The sequence below is a fragment of the Gymnogyps californianus genome, chromosome 17, assembly GCF_018139145.2.
Source record: "Gymnogyps californianus isolate 813 chromosome 17, ASM1813914v2, whole genome shotgun sequence".
Lineage (NCBI taxonomy): Eukaryota > Metazoa > Chordata > Aves > Accipitriformes > Cathartidae > Gymnogyps > Gymnogyps californianus.
In genome coordinates, this window is record NC_059487.1 from 11,909,071 (window position 1) to 11,925,049 (window position 15,979).

Here is a 15,979-nt window from a genome sequence, read left to right on the forward strand (position 1 = left end):
CCTTAATTCTTGGGCACAATAGAGACTTAACTGTAGTATTCTAAGTTTTTGAAACTATACTTCTTTTGCTCTACGTGGCATCCTGAAATGCCGTATCCTGAGTTCTGTTCTCTATGTAAAGTAACTGAGGAAGAAAACACAACGAAAAATCCCTCTGAAATTAAAGAACATGTAAAACAAGCACTCTGAACTTCATGTTTGTTGTGGCTGTGTTACAGCTGCAACAGTACTTCACAGCAGCACTAGAGCAGCTGGGGGTTGGAGGGCCGCTTTTTCGTTGTTTGACAATGGGTTAGCATCCATTACTCAAATCCTCAAGTGAGCAAGTTGAGAAGGGACAGGTGGTGAGTGAATTTCAGTGTACATATTTGAGATTTTTTTGGGGGGGGGGAGTCAGAAACACTAGTATAAAAAGAAGAAAGTAATCTGTACAGGAGGGAGACTAGTTCAATACCATATGTGGAAGTTACTGTTCTTTGTAATCAGATACGTGTCTACAAATTTAATTTACTAATTAGAAAATATTTGTATAAACCAGTATTTAGGCATTTTAGAAAGAAAAGCAACTACTGAGCAAGGCTGCTTGCTCATATAGTGAAACCTAGCAGTTCTCTAGATATACTTCATTAAAAGATGACAATGGGATACAATGCTAGTATAAATCATCTGTTACAGTTAGATAAATAGTGGGATTTATTGTTCAAGCAGGGCAATGCTGATCCTTTGACCATGTCCTATTAAGATTTCTTTGTATTATACTGACAGCTTCATGTATACTGAGTCACTTTGTCGAACGGGTGTCAGTGCAAAAGTGACGTTACTCGTGCTGTTACTTTTATTTTGATTAGCTTCCGAGGACAAAGTAATTGTGTGTTTCCACTACTCAAATCTGCTTAACTATAAAATTGTTTGTTTTATTAATGGGTTGATTTTTTTTACTGGATAAATGTAGATTATTTTTTAAAATAACACAAGTAAGAGGCAGCCAGAAATCTCTTCCATGTAATATTCTAATAAGCACGCACTTGCACATTGCCAAAATGACTATATACCTGTCATTTACTCCACCGTTTCCTGTGGCTTCATTTCCTTTTACAGAACTGCTTTCACATTTGTACTTTGAAGAGTAAAACTTTTGAAAACTTTACTAAACTTCCATGTAGATCTTTTTGCCTCCCAGTCCAGGCCTGAGTTTGTTTTGAAGCTTCTGCGTGAGTGAAAACTACAAAAAGGAACACTGGGTCTGTGAGCACAGAAACAAGGCTGCTTTTCCTTGAAGCAAACTTGAACTTTGGATCTTTCCTCCTATGATCTGTCATTAGAAAATGGCCTTTTCCAGATGGCAAAACAAAAGAAGTTAAGAAAACAAATGAATTAAGAAGAATTAATTGAAACTACATATTACAAGTTGACATTATACATCTGGCATTTCTGTTTATGTTTCTGCATCAGTACATTTCATACTTATTTAATGAGTTCCTAATTTTGTGATTTTTTTTTTTCCAAGATTTCGAAGTGCCTATGAAGAACTGAAGAACAGCCCGTAGTAAAGTATTGTTCCCAGTTTAGCTGTACTTCATTTTTTTTTAAATCAAATCTTTTTCTTTAGCGGATAAACTCACAAGATTAGAAAAGCCTCTTGAGCTCCCTCATGTTTGAGTTGGCAAAATTCCCACACACAATTATCCACACACAACTACTTTTAAAAGACCTTTATTAAGGTTGCACAAAGCCAAGCACTCAGAAGTTAGGAAATGGCAAAACCAAGTTTGTGCACTGTTAGTCTGGCCACTTTTTGTGAGTACATTGCAGTATCTGATCCAGCCTTCGGTACCGGCTCAAAAAGTGAGCTCAGGCTGCCCAGAAGTTGTCTAAAACTGCCCAACTTTGTGTGCCTGACCTTATATAATCTTAAGTTCTCTTAAGATACATATAATTAGATTTTTTTAAGTTGAACTTAAAAAATGGCATCATGGTATTAGGTGTAACCGACGTGTGTGTCAGGACTGAATCTTTTATGTTCTGCATATGGACACCCGTTCTTGACCTAAGCATCTGATCTAGCAGTGAGTAACTCTGAGCTGAAGCAGCAATTCTTGTTTTGACATTTCATGGGGAGGCCACACAGAAGTGTGATTGGAGCCAGGAATATTTGCTTCAGTTCTGAGCCCGAAAGAGCATTTCTGTCAAGGCTGCAGACTCTCCTGGCCCATTTATTTTCTGATATTCTGCCTGAGCTGTCAAATCTCACTCCATTCCCTCCCTCAGCCCTTTGGTTCAATCCAAGTCATCCTTGTTCCTTTACTGGTCCTTGGCAAAGAAACCGATGTTCAGCCGAGCGTCTTTAAACAGCTTTTCTTCTCTGCTGCCTATTTATTTTCCATCTCAGTCCCTTTCTTCCCATCACCCTTCCAGTCTTGCTCTTCCCTGACTGCCTGTCCCGGACTTCGGGCCCACGGGAACACTCTGTGGCTGCCCCGGGGCTGCCTGGCAGAGCGTTCCCTTGATACAGATGTCTGACTCTGGTCCCAAATGCCTTTTCCCATCCTAGGTAACCACTCGCCTTTCTGCTTCCTCTTTGATCAAATTTGTTCCTTCTTCGTCTTCACTCTGTGTAGAGTTTGGAGCAATGAGTCTTGCCAACCACCACCTTTCTGTCTCCAGCTTTTTTCTGCTCTTTCAATGCAGCATATTTATTTATAGTAAATAACAGGCTTTTATACTCAGTGTGGATTGTTTATCAAATGAAGCACTAGCTCAATGCTGTTACTATATCCAACAGTGTTTTAAAACTTTTTTGTGTTTTCCGTTTCAGTTTAAGAATTGCTTGGGAAATCTAGAATGCAAAATATATTCTAAGGTATTTTAAACAGGGGGGCATGAAGATGGCTAATTGGAAAAATACGTTACTGTTAATTGGGCTGTGAAGAGGAGATCAGACCCGTGACTATGTTTGTCTGGCAAACTCAGCTCATGTTTTAAATTTTTTTGCCTGCTAGAGAAGCAGAAAATTGCAAAGGCAAGTTGTCTGAGTAGCTTATGATATTAAGGAAGGTACAAAGACTTTCATGCTCAGACTTGGTGCAGGAAGCTAGTAAATGTATTCAGAGTGTTTGAAAATTATTTTATTTTTCTCTACTTTTTGGAGTGGTTAAAAAATGATTAAACTTTTGGAAAGTATTATATAAAAAATGAATGGGGAAGAGTTCTCCAAGACACACGTGCCTGTTACCATTGACTTTCAGCTGGCACTAACCTGCCAGTGCATGTTAGCTTGGTTTTTCTTCGCAGGTATAATAAAAAGGTATATATTTATTTTACAGTCGAGAGGAATCCAGTAGTCAGGACTAATGTTCATTGTCTATGTCCTAGACCTGTTTTTCTAATGCAGTGTTAGACATGAAACGTGAAGTTATTTGGTTTTGTCTTGTTTATGTCAGATAAATGAATCGCAGAACTAGAAGTTGGAATCCTGATTACATTTGAGCTAGGCATACAGCCATGCAAACTGCTAATAAATGTAACTGATGCTTCAAAAGGGCATAGCTGAGCAAATTTTATATAAAATCTGGTAGTGAAGAAGAAATTAGATGGAAAACTGAATTTGAATTGGCAGTTTTCTAAGTGAAGGATGTTAAATGGCCAGAAACCCAATAATTTTGCAATCGAGAAGGGGGACAACTTTGGCTAACCGCCCATCCTGTTTCAGTGATGATATGAAGGGAAAAATTAGATGTAAAGTAATATAAAACAAATAAGAAAAAGGGAAGCAGACAGCGGTCAACTCAAAATGAGAGTTATGAAGTGTAGAAAATTAATAAGGAAAGCAATAGCCAAAGGAAAAGAAAAATGCATGGGTTGGAGTGCTTGGAGAGGCTGATAAAGAGCAGAAGTTCAGAGGAAATCTTTGCGGTAGGATAAGGACCATTACTAGATGCAGGTGCTAAAACTGCTAGTGATGATGTAAGAGAAAGAACTGGAAAGGTGATGTCATTCATTGGCAATGCTTAATATTAAAAATCAACATTTTTAAATTCAGTAGGCCTAGAAGCCTTGTATCAGTGTTTCTGCGGGAGATGCCTGGGGCAGTCTCTGACCTGCTGATGAGAAGGATGGCGGACAGGACAGGACGGCCCGGGTGAAGTGCTTAGCTAGCTGGACACCCCCAGGGAAGGGATGAAAAAGGAGATGAATGTTAATGAAGGGGCGTAATGTCAGTCATTTCATTCCATCTTTTGTTTTTCAGGTTTTTTGGGGATTAGAGTGAACTGAGTATATCTGGGCCCCTGCAAAGCTTGGTGTTTTCTGACAATCACGTTTCAGAAGTGGTTGTTCAAAGAGAACCATAATGAAATGGGGATACTCAAGGGTTCTGCTGGGACCCGATACAATTCAGTGCTTCCAGATCACTGGTGAAAAGAGATACAAAATCACTACTGATAAATTGTTAACATGACAAAAATATCCATACCCAGGACCAGAGTAAGAGCTCCACATGTGTTCCCAGTGCAGTCCCAGGGTAAAAGACTAATGAATGTGTTCTTGTTTTTAATTACTGTTAGCAGTAAGTGATTATACTTCTGTATGTCTCAGCTGTGAGAGTTGGGAATTTTGGATGCCATTTGGATATTTACATTTTAAAAGAGAAGCTGAGTAATTGGAATGGGTGCAAAAAAAAGATTCAAAAATTACTGGTGGAGTGTGAAAATGCCTTAGAGAGGGTGAGAGAGAAAACTCAGTTGGCTGAGTTTATCTACCAAAATTGAGAATGTCTTGATTACAGTGCACAAGTACCTTCACGGGGAGAAAATACTGAACACTGCAGCTCTCTGATCTTAAAAAGAGCAACACAACAAGAATCACTAACTGGCAATTGGAGCCAGGCAAATTCAAATTGGAAAAAGGCACAAATTCTTAAGAGAGAATTAACTGTGTAATTTAGGAATGTTTCTCCAAAACCTGTGAACAGAACAATAAAAGTTACAATATTTATGCAAATGGCTTTTTCATGGCTTTTTTTTTTCTTTCAGAAGTATACTTAAAGGGGGGGAAACAGAGGATAAAGAGGCTCCTGATGAGGCTTTCATAGGGAAGGTTAGTCAGCGTAGCCCATCCGTCGTGCAAAGTTGTGGAGCTGTGTCTAAGCATCCAGTGCTGCTGGAGCCGAGGGGCGGCTGACCTGCTACGGGAGGTGCTGGGAGCATTCTCAAGTGCTTGTTGCATACGTTGCACAAATATGTGATGTTGTCTTGTAACTTTTTACATCATGTTAGTCCCATCACCGCCTTGAAAGGATCTGTGGTCTTGGAGGAGTTTTTACACCATGCAGTATCTGAACATTTGCTAAGTTTAATACATTTCCATACTATGTAAATGAAAAACAAATTATCTGCACACAAATCTCATTCTTGGGGGTAAATATAGGGCAGGAATTGCCTTCCCCCTCCTCCACCCACCCTCCAAAGACAGCACAAGGCTGTTCCCTATTCTTGCCATGGACATCTTTGGGTCCTGCAGAAACACGTAGCTTTGCTGATGCGAGTCACAGGAACCTTTCCTCTAGGCTGCGGTGAGTGACCGCTCTGGCACGGTGATGGGAAACGGGTCTGCTGCAGAAAAAGTTCTGCCATGTGTGTGGTTTACATGAGATGCAGCTGTGCTACCCCAGACTTGCCCCAATTCATAGCATCTCAACGGGGACATCCCAAAGGAGACACCACGTTCTCCAAGATGCACTTGCAGTTCTTCAAATGTTTGCCCATGGATCTCCACGCAGTAGCAGCAAAACCACAACAACCCTTCGAAACAGGGAGGTATTTTGCCTGCTGAACTAACCCTGGAGAAGTCTCCTTCTCCATTGATTGTAGGGGGAACTGAAGGCGAGGTAGCCAAGCTTGGCCTTTCTGTGTATCATCTTAAAAGTGTAACTGTTTATGTGCCTGATTAATATTTGATCATGCCTGGAACATGTGAACATGCTGACAACTTCTGTGTCACAATTGTATGCATTTAATAAGCATCTCATTTGAATTATTAGCTAATGTACAGATCCCCCCAAAGTATTTTTATGCTATAAAACCCATAATTTATCTAAGTACAAGCTGCAAGTTCGTAAATACAGCATTAAGAAGGTAGCTATTGCATAGCTGGTGTAACAAAATATCCTTTGTGAGTAAGATACATAGGCTTATTTGGAGAGGATTTAGCTACTGGGAGGAGGGCTTCTCCAAGTAAGTTATATGCTTCTTAGCTGCAGCAGACAGGGAATATAATTTCTTAGTTTGTCCTTCTTGCCCGTAGAAATCAGTTTGACCTGACTGTGCTGTCTGATTCGAGTATCTCCTCAGCCCATTGTTCACCAGAGACAGATTTATAAAACATCTTTCAGGAATGAGGCGGAAGTGACATTTTGATTGAAAGGAGAGCTGGGTTAACAACTGGTACGCCAGTACACTTACTAAAAAGGAGACAGTGAAAATATATGGCCTGAGAAGACTTGTAAGCGATCTTTTGCTTCGCTCGGTGCATGGTGAGTGGGAGTCACGATTGCCTGGCAGCGCCTCTGTCTGCGGGACAAGGAGGGCAGCGACACGGGGCCATTGCTGACGTACCGAAGCGCAGGCCAGTACTGCACTGGAAAAGCCAGAATAACGCAGCAAGGATGCAGTGTCTGCAGCTAGGTAATGCCGAAGGTTGGAGCGGCTGTGCACAGAAGCTTTTTCCGTTTAGTGTATCTTCTTTTATGACCAGGGTCAGGCATAACAGTCTGTCGAGGTAATGCTCTGTCAGGGCTGCTTTTTGTACTTACGTAAGTGGAAGATTGTATGTTGCATCTTTGTGTGCGTACATACACACAGAAACTGCAGAAAACGTCTGTAAACTGAGAAAGGCATGACTAACTGTGCCCTTAGCAAGAACACTTGCTGACTGTTTATCTATTGCTGACTGACTGCAGATTAAATTTGCAAGAACAGCAATAAGGAGTATGATGGGAGGGAACTTAACCTCAAAGAAACTCAGCAGCCGACACTTCGGATGTTTGAATTACATCTGAATCAAGCTCTTGATTAAATCTTAGCAATGTCAAAAGCTCAAAGCAGCAATTGTAATTGATGTTGCTTTTTCCCCCCCTCATATTGCTAAATTATCTATTGCAATGTGCAGCACATCCATGTCACTACATTAAATTTGTAGGCAAAGAGGGGAGATTAGGCAATAAAGCCACAGGACAAATAGTATGTAGTCAGGCATATCTTCTTGGCTTCATTCACTGTTGTTGGGTGTTTTTAGAAAGTGTTTCCAAATCTGAGTAAAACTGATTCCAGATGTGCTCATTTGAAGGATATAAAAATCATGCTAGCACCAAGACTATCTGAATTCTGTGCTGTACCTGAATAGATAACTAGTCCCATCTTAAAACCAGAAGTGCTATAAACAATAAAAAGGCCACAGGCAAAGGTTTTAGTGCGTCATTCCCATTACCATCCTTTTTTCCCAAGTATTTTAGACTAACGTAGTTAGAGAATTCCTCTGACGCTCCAGCACACTGAATCAGAGGTGCCTGATACGACGTGGGTCGCTTGTCTGGACTGTCGGGACTGGATCCGTCCGTGGGCCTTTCGCCAACGTACAGCAGGCTGCGGTCTTTCGTGTCTTGCTCCGTTTTGAAAAGTTCGTACTCCGTGTGGGGCAGCTTGATGCCCAAAGCCAAACATCCATTTGTGGGTGTTATATCCTGCTCCACCCCAGCACTCCAGGAGCTTGTCAGCCCACAGCTTCCAGGTTCTGAGGAGTTCAGCATCATCACCGTCACCTGGTCCATTGGCGTCACCCGAGCCTGGGTGACTTTAAAAGCCAGCTCTGTGCCACCTCTCACTTTGGAGGAGGGGATGCCTTGGGTGTAATGCCCAGATGCGTAGATGGTGAAAGTCGGCTGTTTGCAGAGTGGGTCGGAGTAGTGATAGTAATAACCTTCCCAGGTGTGGTTGTTACCGTGGAATATGAAGTACCTGGTAAGGAAAAGCACCGCAGGTCGGACCTCGCAGTGGGTGCTCACCCAGCTGCCGCTGAGCTGCATCGGCAGCTGAGCTCTGACGGGTAGTATGGGTGGGTGGTGTTCATCAGCTCTGTATATAATCCCACAGGCTGCGCAAGGATGCACATGGTGCTGCAGAAGACAAAAAATAACGTTTTTGTAAACTGACAGGCAAAAAACCCTTTCAGAATATTTAAAAAGCTCAAACTCCCCTCTTCCGCACCAGGATGTTCAACTGTAATGAACTTGGCCCAAGACATCCAAGCAGATTAAGTGAGATAAAGCGCTGCCCTGGCTCTTTGCTATTCTGGTATGCTGGGAAGGACAGCGAGGGCTGTGCCCTGAGCCTGCGCTCTGCCCTGTGCCAGGGCCGCTAAGGACAGGCTGCAGGGAGGAGGACGGGGCAAGGGCAGAGCTGCTCTAAGGGCCGGGAACGCTCCCTCGGGCCATCCAGGTTGTTCCCCCACAAGTTTTCCACTGCAAGCTGCTGCGCTTACCCATGGGTGAGGATGAGGGTGCTGGGAGATGTCAGCTACACCAGCGCATTTCTGCACCGATTCAGAAGAAACAATGCATTCTTTTTGGCAATCAAAAAGGCTCTGAAACCTTACCGTGGGGAGGCTTCTGCGGCTGTACTACACCGCACTGGTGGCAGCCTCTCCGGGACAGCCAAAAGCACGGCACGTTCTGCTTCCCCCTCGCCCCCTTCCTACCGCGGCCGTACGGAGCCCCTGCCCACGCTCCCGCATCTGCGGCTGCGTTTGCAGGTCGTCGTCCGGGCGGCAGGTGAGGCGGGTCGGGAGGGAGGCAGGGGGTTTGCCAAGCAGCCAGAACGGGCATTGCATTGGAGACGGAGAAGGAAAGGACCTACTGCAAAACAAGGACCTGACCTTTGCTTCTCCGCCTGCGCTTCGTGCGGAGCTCCGAGTCCAACCAGTCCTGCAGCTGATCCAATGCCAGGAGGGTTTTCTGTGTAGCTTGGAACTTTTTCTTATACTTCATATATCACAACTGATTTATTTTTAAATAACCAGGGTTTGAACATTTTATCATTTTCTAGAACACGAGCTAATCTTTACTGAACTGTCGTATGCAACAAGGTTAAATAACTCAGTAGTTAACTGTAGGGTGGGTAATTTACATGCAAGTTGATTGGAGTCTACTGTAATTTAGTCATTTTCAGCTTGCTTTACTGCTACTGTCACGTTAATGAGTGCTGACAGTACACAGTACATTATGGCTAAATAATCCCAGAAGTTGGCAAATATATATGCTCTCCTTAGACAGGAAATTCTTTGATAATGAAAGGTAATTTGGGGAGAATGGGTTTCTTTAAAACAGATATAAATTTAAGGGAAAAAGAGTGATATTTTCATAAAGAGGGTTAAAAAATAATTCCTAACATAGCTGTGTAATTCACCAGCACGGGCAAATGGACATTAGTTCAGAGAAAAGAAAAAAAAAAAAAGAAAAATCCTGTGCCCAATAAAATTATCACTATAGACGTGGAGCCAAAAATCTTACTTGCTTAAACCAGTCGTGTGAAGTTATTTCTAATGTATGGCAGCTTCTAATTATCGCCAAGTGGTGACATCATGTGCTGGTCCATTGGGGAGCTGTTAGCTGATTAATTACAGTGCTATATTCAGAGAGTGAATTTCAGTATCTTTACGTTTGGTTTTAAATTAACTTTTAAAAGTGTTTATGTTTACCATCTGGTTTTGCTCATATATATGGTTTTGGCCCAAGATAACACAAGTTTAACCAATTTGACAATGTTACTTTTGAGGGGGAGAGGGGCGTTGCTCTGTGTTTTTCAGCGTTAGTTGGTGTAGTTCGGGGTGTGGGGAAATGTTGCCCCCAAAATAATTTTTTTTCAGTTAATTCAATTCTATCTGGTAAAGTTCAGAGAGGTTTTTTCACCCCATCTCACTGCCCAATCATTTCTGAATTGATTAGCTATGATTCAGATAGAAATGTGCTTTTCTGGAAATAAACTAACCTGCTGAAAAATAAAATACAATATAAAATAAAATAAAAGGCAACCAAGTCTCCCGCTCAGTTTTATTTATGTCAAAATGAAAGTTTGATTTCTGTGTAATAACATAATTGTATTCGGGGCAACTTCCTCTTCTAATGGCATTACACCGAGGACTAATGATTTAATGGCAGATGTTGCTTCCTCGCTCCTCTCTCAACCTGGAGGACACAACAAAGAGCGAAAGAGAGGGGAGGAAGACAAAGGACAGAGCAGGCAGTCTCTAATGACCTGCAGCCCGAAGCTTTCACTGACTTTGGTGCCGGAAACTAGGAAACTGCATTTCCTAGGAAAACACAGAGCCAAAGCAAAGCCATTAACTCCAGCCCCATGCCAAGGCAGGCTTGTTTCTGACGTTGCTTTTGCTGAGCTTTCACCCACCCCAGTCCTGCTCTCTCAGTAAGGGAGAGGGTGAGGCCCACGTGCCACAGAGCACTCAGGCAGCACCCTGGGAACCCGCACCGACAGCCCCGAACCTCCTCATCCACGTGTCCTTAGGACAGAAGGGGGCTAAGCGCAGGCAGGCGGTATTTTAACAGTAAGGAAATCACACGTGCTTGGCAAAGCCCGTGAACCGATGAGGGGACCGCATAAAGACATCGTCCTTACCACGGCGCTCTGCATGGGTCGCTGATAACCGGTCGGTCGGTAGTGGAGCCGCTCCACCCACTCCGTGTGAATGTCCCCCAGGTACAGCTCCTCCACCAGCCGGCTCCCGCTCTGCTGCGGCTGCAGCAAGGGCTGGTAATGCTTCTCCACCCGCACGAGGCTGAGCTCGTGCATGGCGAAGCCCAAGGCGGCGGTGCAGTCGCGCTCGGTCTTGGCGCTCAGCAGTTCGTAGAGGGCTCCAGGAGCCCAGGTGCGCCCCGGGGGCAGGAACCCGCTGCAGCCCTCGCCGGAGGTCTGGTTGATCCAGGAGGCCACCTCCCGCATGGCCTTCTGGCTGTGGAAAACGATGCCGACTTTGTGGAGGTGGTAGTCGGCCTCGGTGGCCCCACGGGTGATCCAGGAGGCCTGGCGCAGCCGGAGCTTGCCCTTGATGACCAGCGAGTAGGAGGGGTCGCGGCAGGAGGGGTCCCAGTAGTAGAACTGGTAAGCCTTGAAGAGGCGGTTGGCGTAGAAGAGGTAGGATCGGGTGAGGAACTCGGGTCCCGGCCGCACCTCGCACCTGGGGAGGAAGGCAGCCCTGAGCCGCCCGCAGCACGCAGCCGGGGGGGCGCAGGGTGAAATCCCTCCCCAGGGGCACCCGGGATGTGGGAGGAGAGGGGCGAGCATGGGTGGGAGCAGCATCGTGGGCAAGAGCCTCCCACACCAGGTGGCCACCCTTGGGCGATTTTGAGATCTGGGCACCTGCTACCAAAATGTGACAGTGCCGGATAGAGGATCTTACGCTTTGTGCCACATCCCCAGGGAGGAGTGCCAGGGGCGGGGCGGGGGTGTCAAGGCTGCTCTGCCCATTTGAGCCGGGTGTGCTCATCAGCTGCACCCTAACGGGGGAGAGAGGCAAGAGGCTCTCAGGGCACCCGGGGGTAGGGGGACCGCAGGCCTCCCTCCAGCCGGGGGTGGGTGCTTGGGGAGGGGGGAGAACAGGCTTTCTTTTTGTCGCTCAGCTATTTGCTTTCTCCGTGCCGCCAAGCCCAGCCCGGCAGCACCGGGTGGGGGGCAGGAGCCGTGCAGAGGGGCTGGGCTGGGCTGGGCCGGGGGGGGGGGGGTGCGCCCGGGGGTCTGGGGGTGCGTTCCCGGGGGATGGGGGGTGCCTTACCCGGTGGAGACCCAGCGCCCCTCCAGGCGGGGCGGCAGCCGCGCCGCGATCCTGGCGCCGTCCTGCAGGTGGCGGAGCTGCTGCCGGCACCGCGGCTCCCAGCGCAGCGGCGGCTCCGCGGCCGCGCAGGCTGCGCGGGGGGGGGGGGTAGGGGGGAAGAGAGGGAAAGGAGGGGGGAGGCCGTCAGCACTGCGCGGAGGCTGCGCCCGTTCCACCCCCGCGCAGGCAGCAGGCTTCTCCGCGCTGCGGGTCTCCCCGCGGCGCCGCGCTCCGGCCCTGCGCGGCTCTGGGGCTCCGCGGCGGGGCAGGGGCGGGGGCGCGGGCAGGGGGGGGTCCCGCTGGGGGCTCTGCTTGGGGCCGGCGCCGACTGCGTGAGGGTTACGCGCCCTAACGAATCCCCGGGGCTGTGCCTGCAGAGAGCTGCGGCCGCAGGCTAGAGGGACTGCGGAGGTCTGCCAGGTACCTCCAGTACCGCTCGCATCCTGCCAAGTGCTCGGCACTTGCGTTTCTTGACTGCTTCACTGACACAGAAAACATTTCAAACGGCACTGCCTGGAAAAACTCCTTTGGCTGCGTTAACTAGAAGAGCTAGCTAGAGAATGAAAACCCAAATGGGTTAGCTAAGCAACAAGCTCTTAGTTAAGGATACAGAATTTTTATTTTACTGTTTTCCAAGTTGAGTTTCATCTGAACCCAACTATTTTTTAGATGAAATCTTCAAATAAAACTGAGTGCTCTTTGTTCGTGTTCTCTCTCTCTCTCAAGCTATTGTTGAAGCAGTAACTGAAACAGGGAATTACAGCATGGGAACATTAGACTCGCCTGTCGCCCGCCATAAGGACAGTAATTCTGTCACTTACCTCATTTCCCATAACAACGGATGTTATTGGCTTAGGGAATGTGTGAACACTCAGCTAAATCCTGAAGACCTTTGCATGCACACATATATATGTACATATATTCCTATATATTATTCACTCTTTACTTAAGCAAACTTCTGTTGTACTCATCGTGCGTTTGCTTCAGCAAGAAACTTGGGATTTACCTCTTTATAACACCACGAAATGAGCTCTCACTGAAGCTCCTCCTGAAACCCCACGGATTTTCTGCTATCATACAAGTGCCCCGTCTGGCAGAGCCTGGTCCCTCGGCCTGGTGGTGTTCAGCCCAGCCCAGGGCTGCCTGGGGTTTATGAGCCCAGCCAGGTTCGCTCGCTCTAGCTGCACTTTGCAATTTACCTAGCAGTGTGCTGGAAATTTTCAAGCCAACTTTTACTCACTATATACCAATGGTTAGGACACTGGTTGCTTTCCAGCCCACCTATCAGCTGGAAAGGAAGATCTAACGTATATGTATTACCTTCCCACAGAGTGAGGATGCTAAACGTTTACACACCCTATGCCTCAGTCAAGGAGATCAAGATACAGAGTCACAACTGCTTGTCTTAGTCCCTGTGTGCCACATACGTACTTCTATATAACCTGAACCATCCCGTGATCTTTACAGGGAGATTTGCCTAAACCAGACCCTTCACTGGGAAGAGAAACCCAAACCATCTGGCTGCACGTGAAAGAAGTGACAGGTGAGACTGTGAAGGGCCCGAGCCCGGCTCGGAGAGTGCAATCACCTTCCTAAGAAGAAGTGTTTGCAGATGAAGCTAGCACATACGGATCTGCTGCAAACCATGGGCAAGACTACGAGCCGCTGAGCAACGTCAGCAAAATTCCCTGGCTCACAAGCTCAGGATATAACAAATATAAACACTCAGGGTGAGATTCACAGCTGGGGTCTACCAGGGAGGCTCCCCCGATTCCCACAGCCAATTTATTCCAAGGCAGGAGCCTCTCATCCCTGGCATCAGCACATCCTACACACACACACACACACACAGGGTTAAATCCCTGTTACAAATGTTCCGCATCCAAGTTTGCCACAAGTATAAGCCCTAGACCAAGTCAAATGGGAACTTGGTAATTAAACATCTCCTGTGCAAGTCAGAGGCTCCTGAACATGTGGCAAAGCAGAGAGATTTCCACTCAAACAGTATTTTATTACTAATTTAGTAATATATAATTTAAGACTTACATCTGATCGACAAATTCAGTCACTTCACTATGGTGCTGCCATTTGCAAAGGTTTTACATGTCACAGTAACAGGGTCCTTGAAATGTATTTGTGTAGATTTAAGCACGCAAACCCTGAAACTACCACAAAGGGAATAAACACATGGAAAGTGAAGCCCCCAGCGAAGCAGGAGAGCAATAACAGAACAGCCTACCTACCCAAAGGCCAGTGAAACTAGCCTTGGATTTTCTGTTACCTCACTAGGCGCTGGAGTGCATAAACTAGCTGGAAAGACACATTATTAGTGTTAAGGGCTCTTTTTGGAGCAGACTCACAATTGTACTGGTTTTATCATCTTTAAGGGCTGGACGTGGCGAGCAGGCATAGCCAGCTCCTTCACAATTGCTTGCACTAGTGCTTCCTAAAAAGCAGTTCCCGTGAGTCTTCATATGAAAATGGGAAAATACCGGATGACAAAACCCATTGCTATTAGTTAAACCTTTAATTTGGCAGCTGCAGCGTGCATGCAAGCTGCCCCATGGGTGCCCATTTAGTAGAGCCCATTAGGAGTCGGGGCTCTGCGTCCTCATCCCAGTTCTGCCATGCCTTTGCTCTGTGGCCTCGGGCAAATTTACTCCTGTGTGCTCCTTACTCCCGGGTCTTTTTTTACTCACCTGCAGAATATGCCAAGTTTCATCTGACTGCCCTATCAAGAGGCCTAAATACTGGCAAAGCTTTTGGAGAGCCATCAGTACAAGGACAGTCCAAACTGAATTACACTTAAACATGAAATCATTATCCTAGAGAATATGGTAAACTAAAAAATAACTGTATTTGTATTAGAGGTAACAGACTATAAGGGTCAGATTTGCTCTTGCTCATAACCACAGAAAGACTCTAGAGGTATCGGTGTAGTCTATAGCTATACCGAAACAACAGCACAGAATATAGCCCCATTCTCAACTCGCTAACTGCGCTCTGTGTGTGTTTACTGCAGCAGAAGCTTCAGTATTTGACTGAACCCTCAGTGCTACTTTTGGCAGAAACACTAAAAGTCTACATTGTTTGAGAGCACAGACACTTTGGCAACGCAATCACTACATTTTGACACATTCAATAGAAAAGGGAATTTTTATAATCAGGATCAAACTCCATGGGGAAAAAAAAAAAAAAAAAAAGAAAAAGCCTCCAGAATGTAAATATTTGACATGATGGGAATTCCTAGGGATTCTGTCTTCCTTAACTGTACACAAGACTCCAAGCTGGATGCATCCTCAAACCAAAAGCTATTGGCTTGTGTCCAAATTTTGTGGCTACTCTTCTCTCTCAAATACTCCAGCCCAGCCCCACCAGATCCAAACATCCTTCCAAGCTGGAAAAGTTCAGTTCCAGACCTAAAATCTGTAGTTAGGGCACATCTCTATTCCAAGAGCAGTATAAAGTGGCTGTCACTCATATGTCACTCTGTTACTCAGCCACTGGCGAAGCACATCAGAGCAGCTCCTCTCTCCATCTTAAGAGAGACACAAATTAACCGCTTTATAGAGTTCTTGGGCAGGAGGAAGGAATTATTCACAATTCATCTTCAAGACAAAAATACTCATTCATAGGAAAATCTAAAAAAATCCCCAACTGTGATCTCTTCCACTCACTCGTTATCCCGTCTGTCTGTATCGATTAACCACAAGCGTTTCCAGAGAGCTCCTCAGTACAGCAGCTAGACAAAACAGTATCTTTTTCCAGCTTTCCGGTGCGTGCTGCATCCGAAGTACTGGCCCAAAGTCTCCAAGCAATGGGGCTGCACAAGCACTCAGGCAGTTAGGAATGCCAGTAACCGGGAACGGCGGCTGATCACTGCAATCAGCAGAAACTGGATCAAGCCTTGAGACAACAGCAGTAGCAAATACTGACCAACTATTCCATACTCTCATTTGTATAAGCAACTTTCAGAAAAATCAGAGCCACGGCATCAAATGATAGAAGCAGAACTGGAAATTCTCCGCAAAGTAAACTGTTGGTAAAATTAAGACGAAAGATTCCTAGGCAATAGCCAAGCCTGAAAATGAGAGCCTGCCAGTGG

The 15,979-nt window shown here is 45.8% G+C and overlaps 1 protein-coding gene across 1 annotated transcript; it reads right to left on the reverse strand.

Moving 5' to 3' along the window:
* Positions 1-5,829: 5,829 nt before the first annotated feature.
* APCDD1L (APC down-regulated 1 like) lies at positions 5,830-12,845 on the reverse strand. The gene is made up of 4 exons (XM_050907600.1): positions 12,821-12,845; positions 11,836-11,965; positions 10,683-11,241; positions 5,830-8,167 (listed from the first exon to the last, which is right to left on the reverse strand). Exons 1-4 carry the CDS (start codon positions 12,843-12,845, stop codon positions 7,403-7,405), a joined length of 1,479 nt encoding a protein of 492 aa, XP_050763557.1. The 3' UTR covers positions 5,830-7,402.
* Positions 12,846-15,979: the final 3,134 nt, after the last annotated feature.

What these genes read in the sequence shown, in the direction of transcription:
- APCDD1L (XM_050907600.1), bottom strand. Translation starts at nt 12,845, where the DNA reads ATGAGTACAACAGAAGTTTGCTTAA. An exon ending in GGGCGCTGGGTCTCCACCGG is followed by an intron (nt 11,242 to 11,835) that starts GTAAGGCACCCC and finishes CTTCCTCCCCAG; the next exon opens with GTGCGAGGTGCGGCCGGGAC. An exon ending in GACCCATGCAGAGCGCCGTG is followed by an intron (nt 8,168 to 10,682) that starts GTAAGGACGATG and finishes TGTCTTCTGCAG; the next exon opens with CACCATGTGCATCCTTGCGC.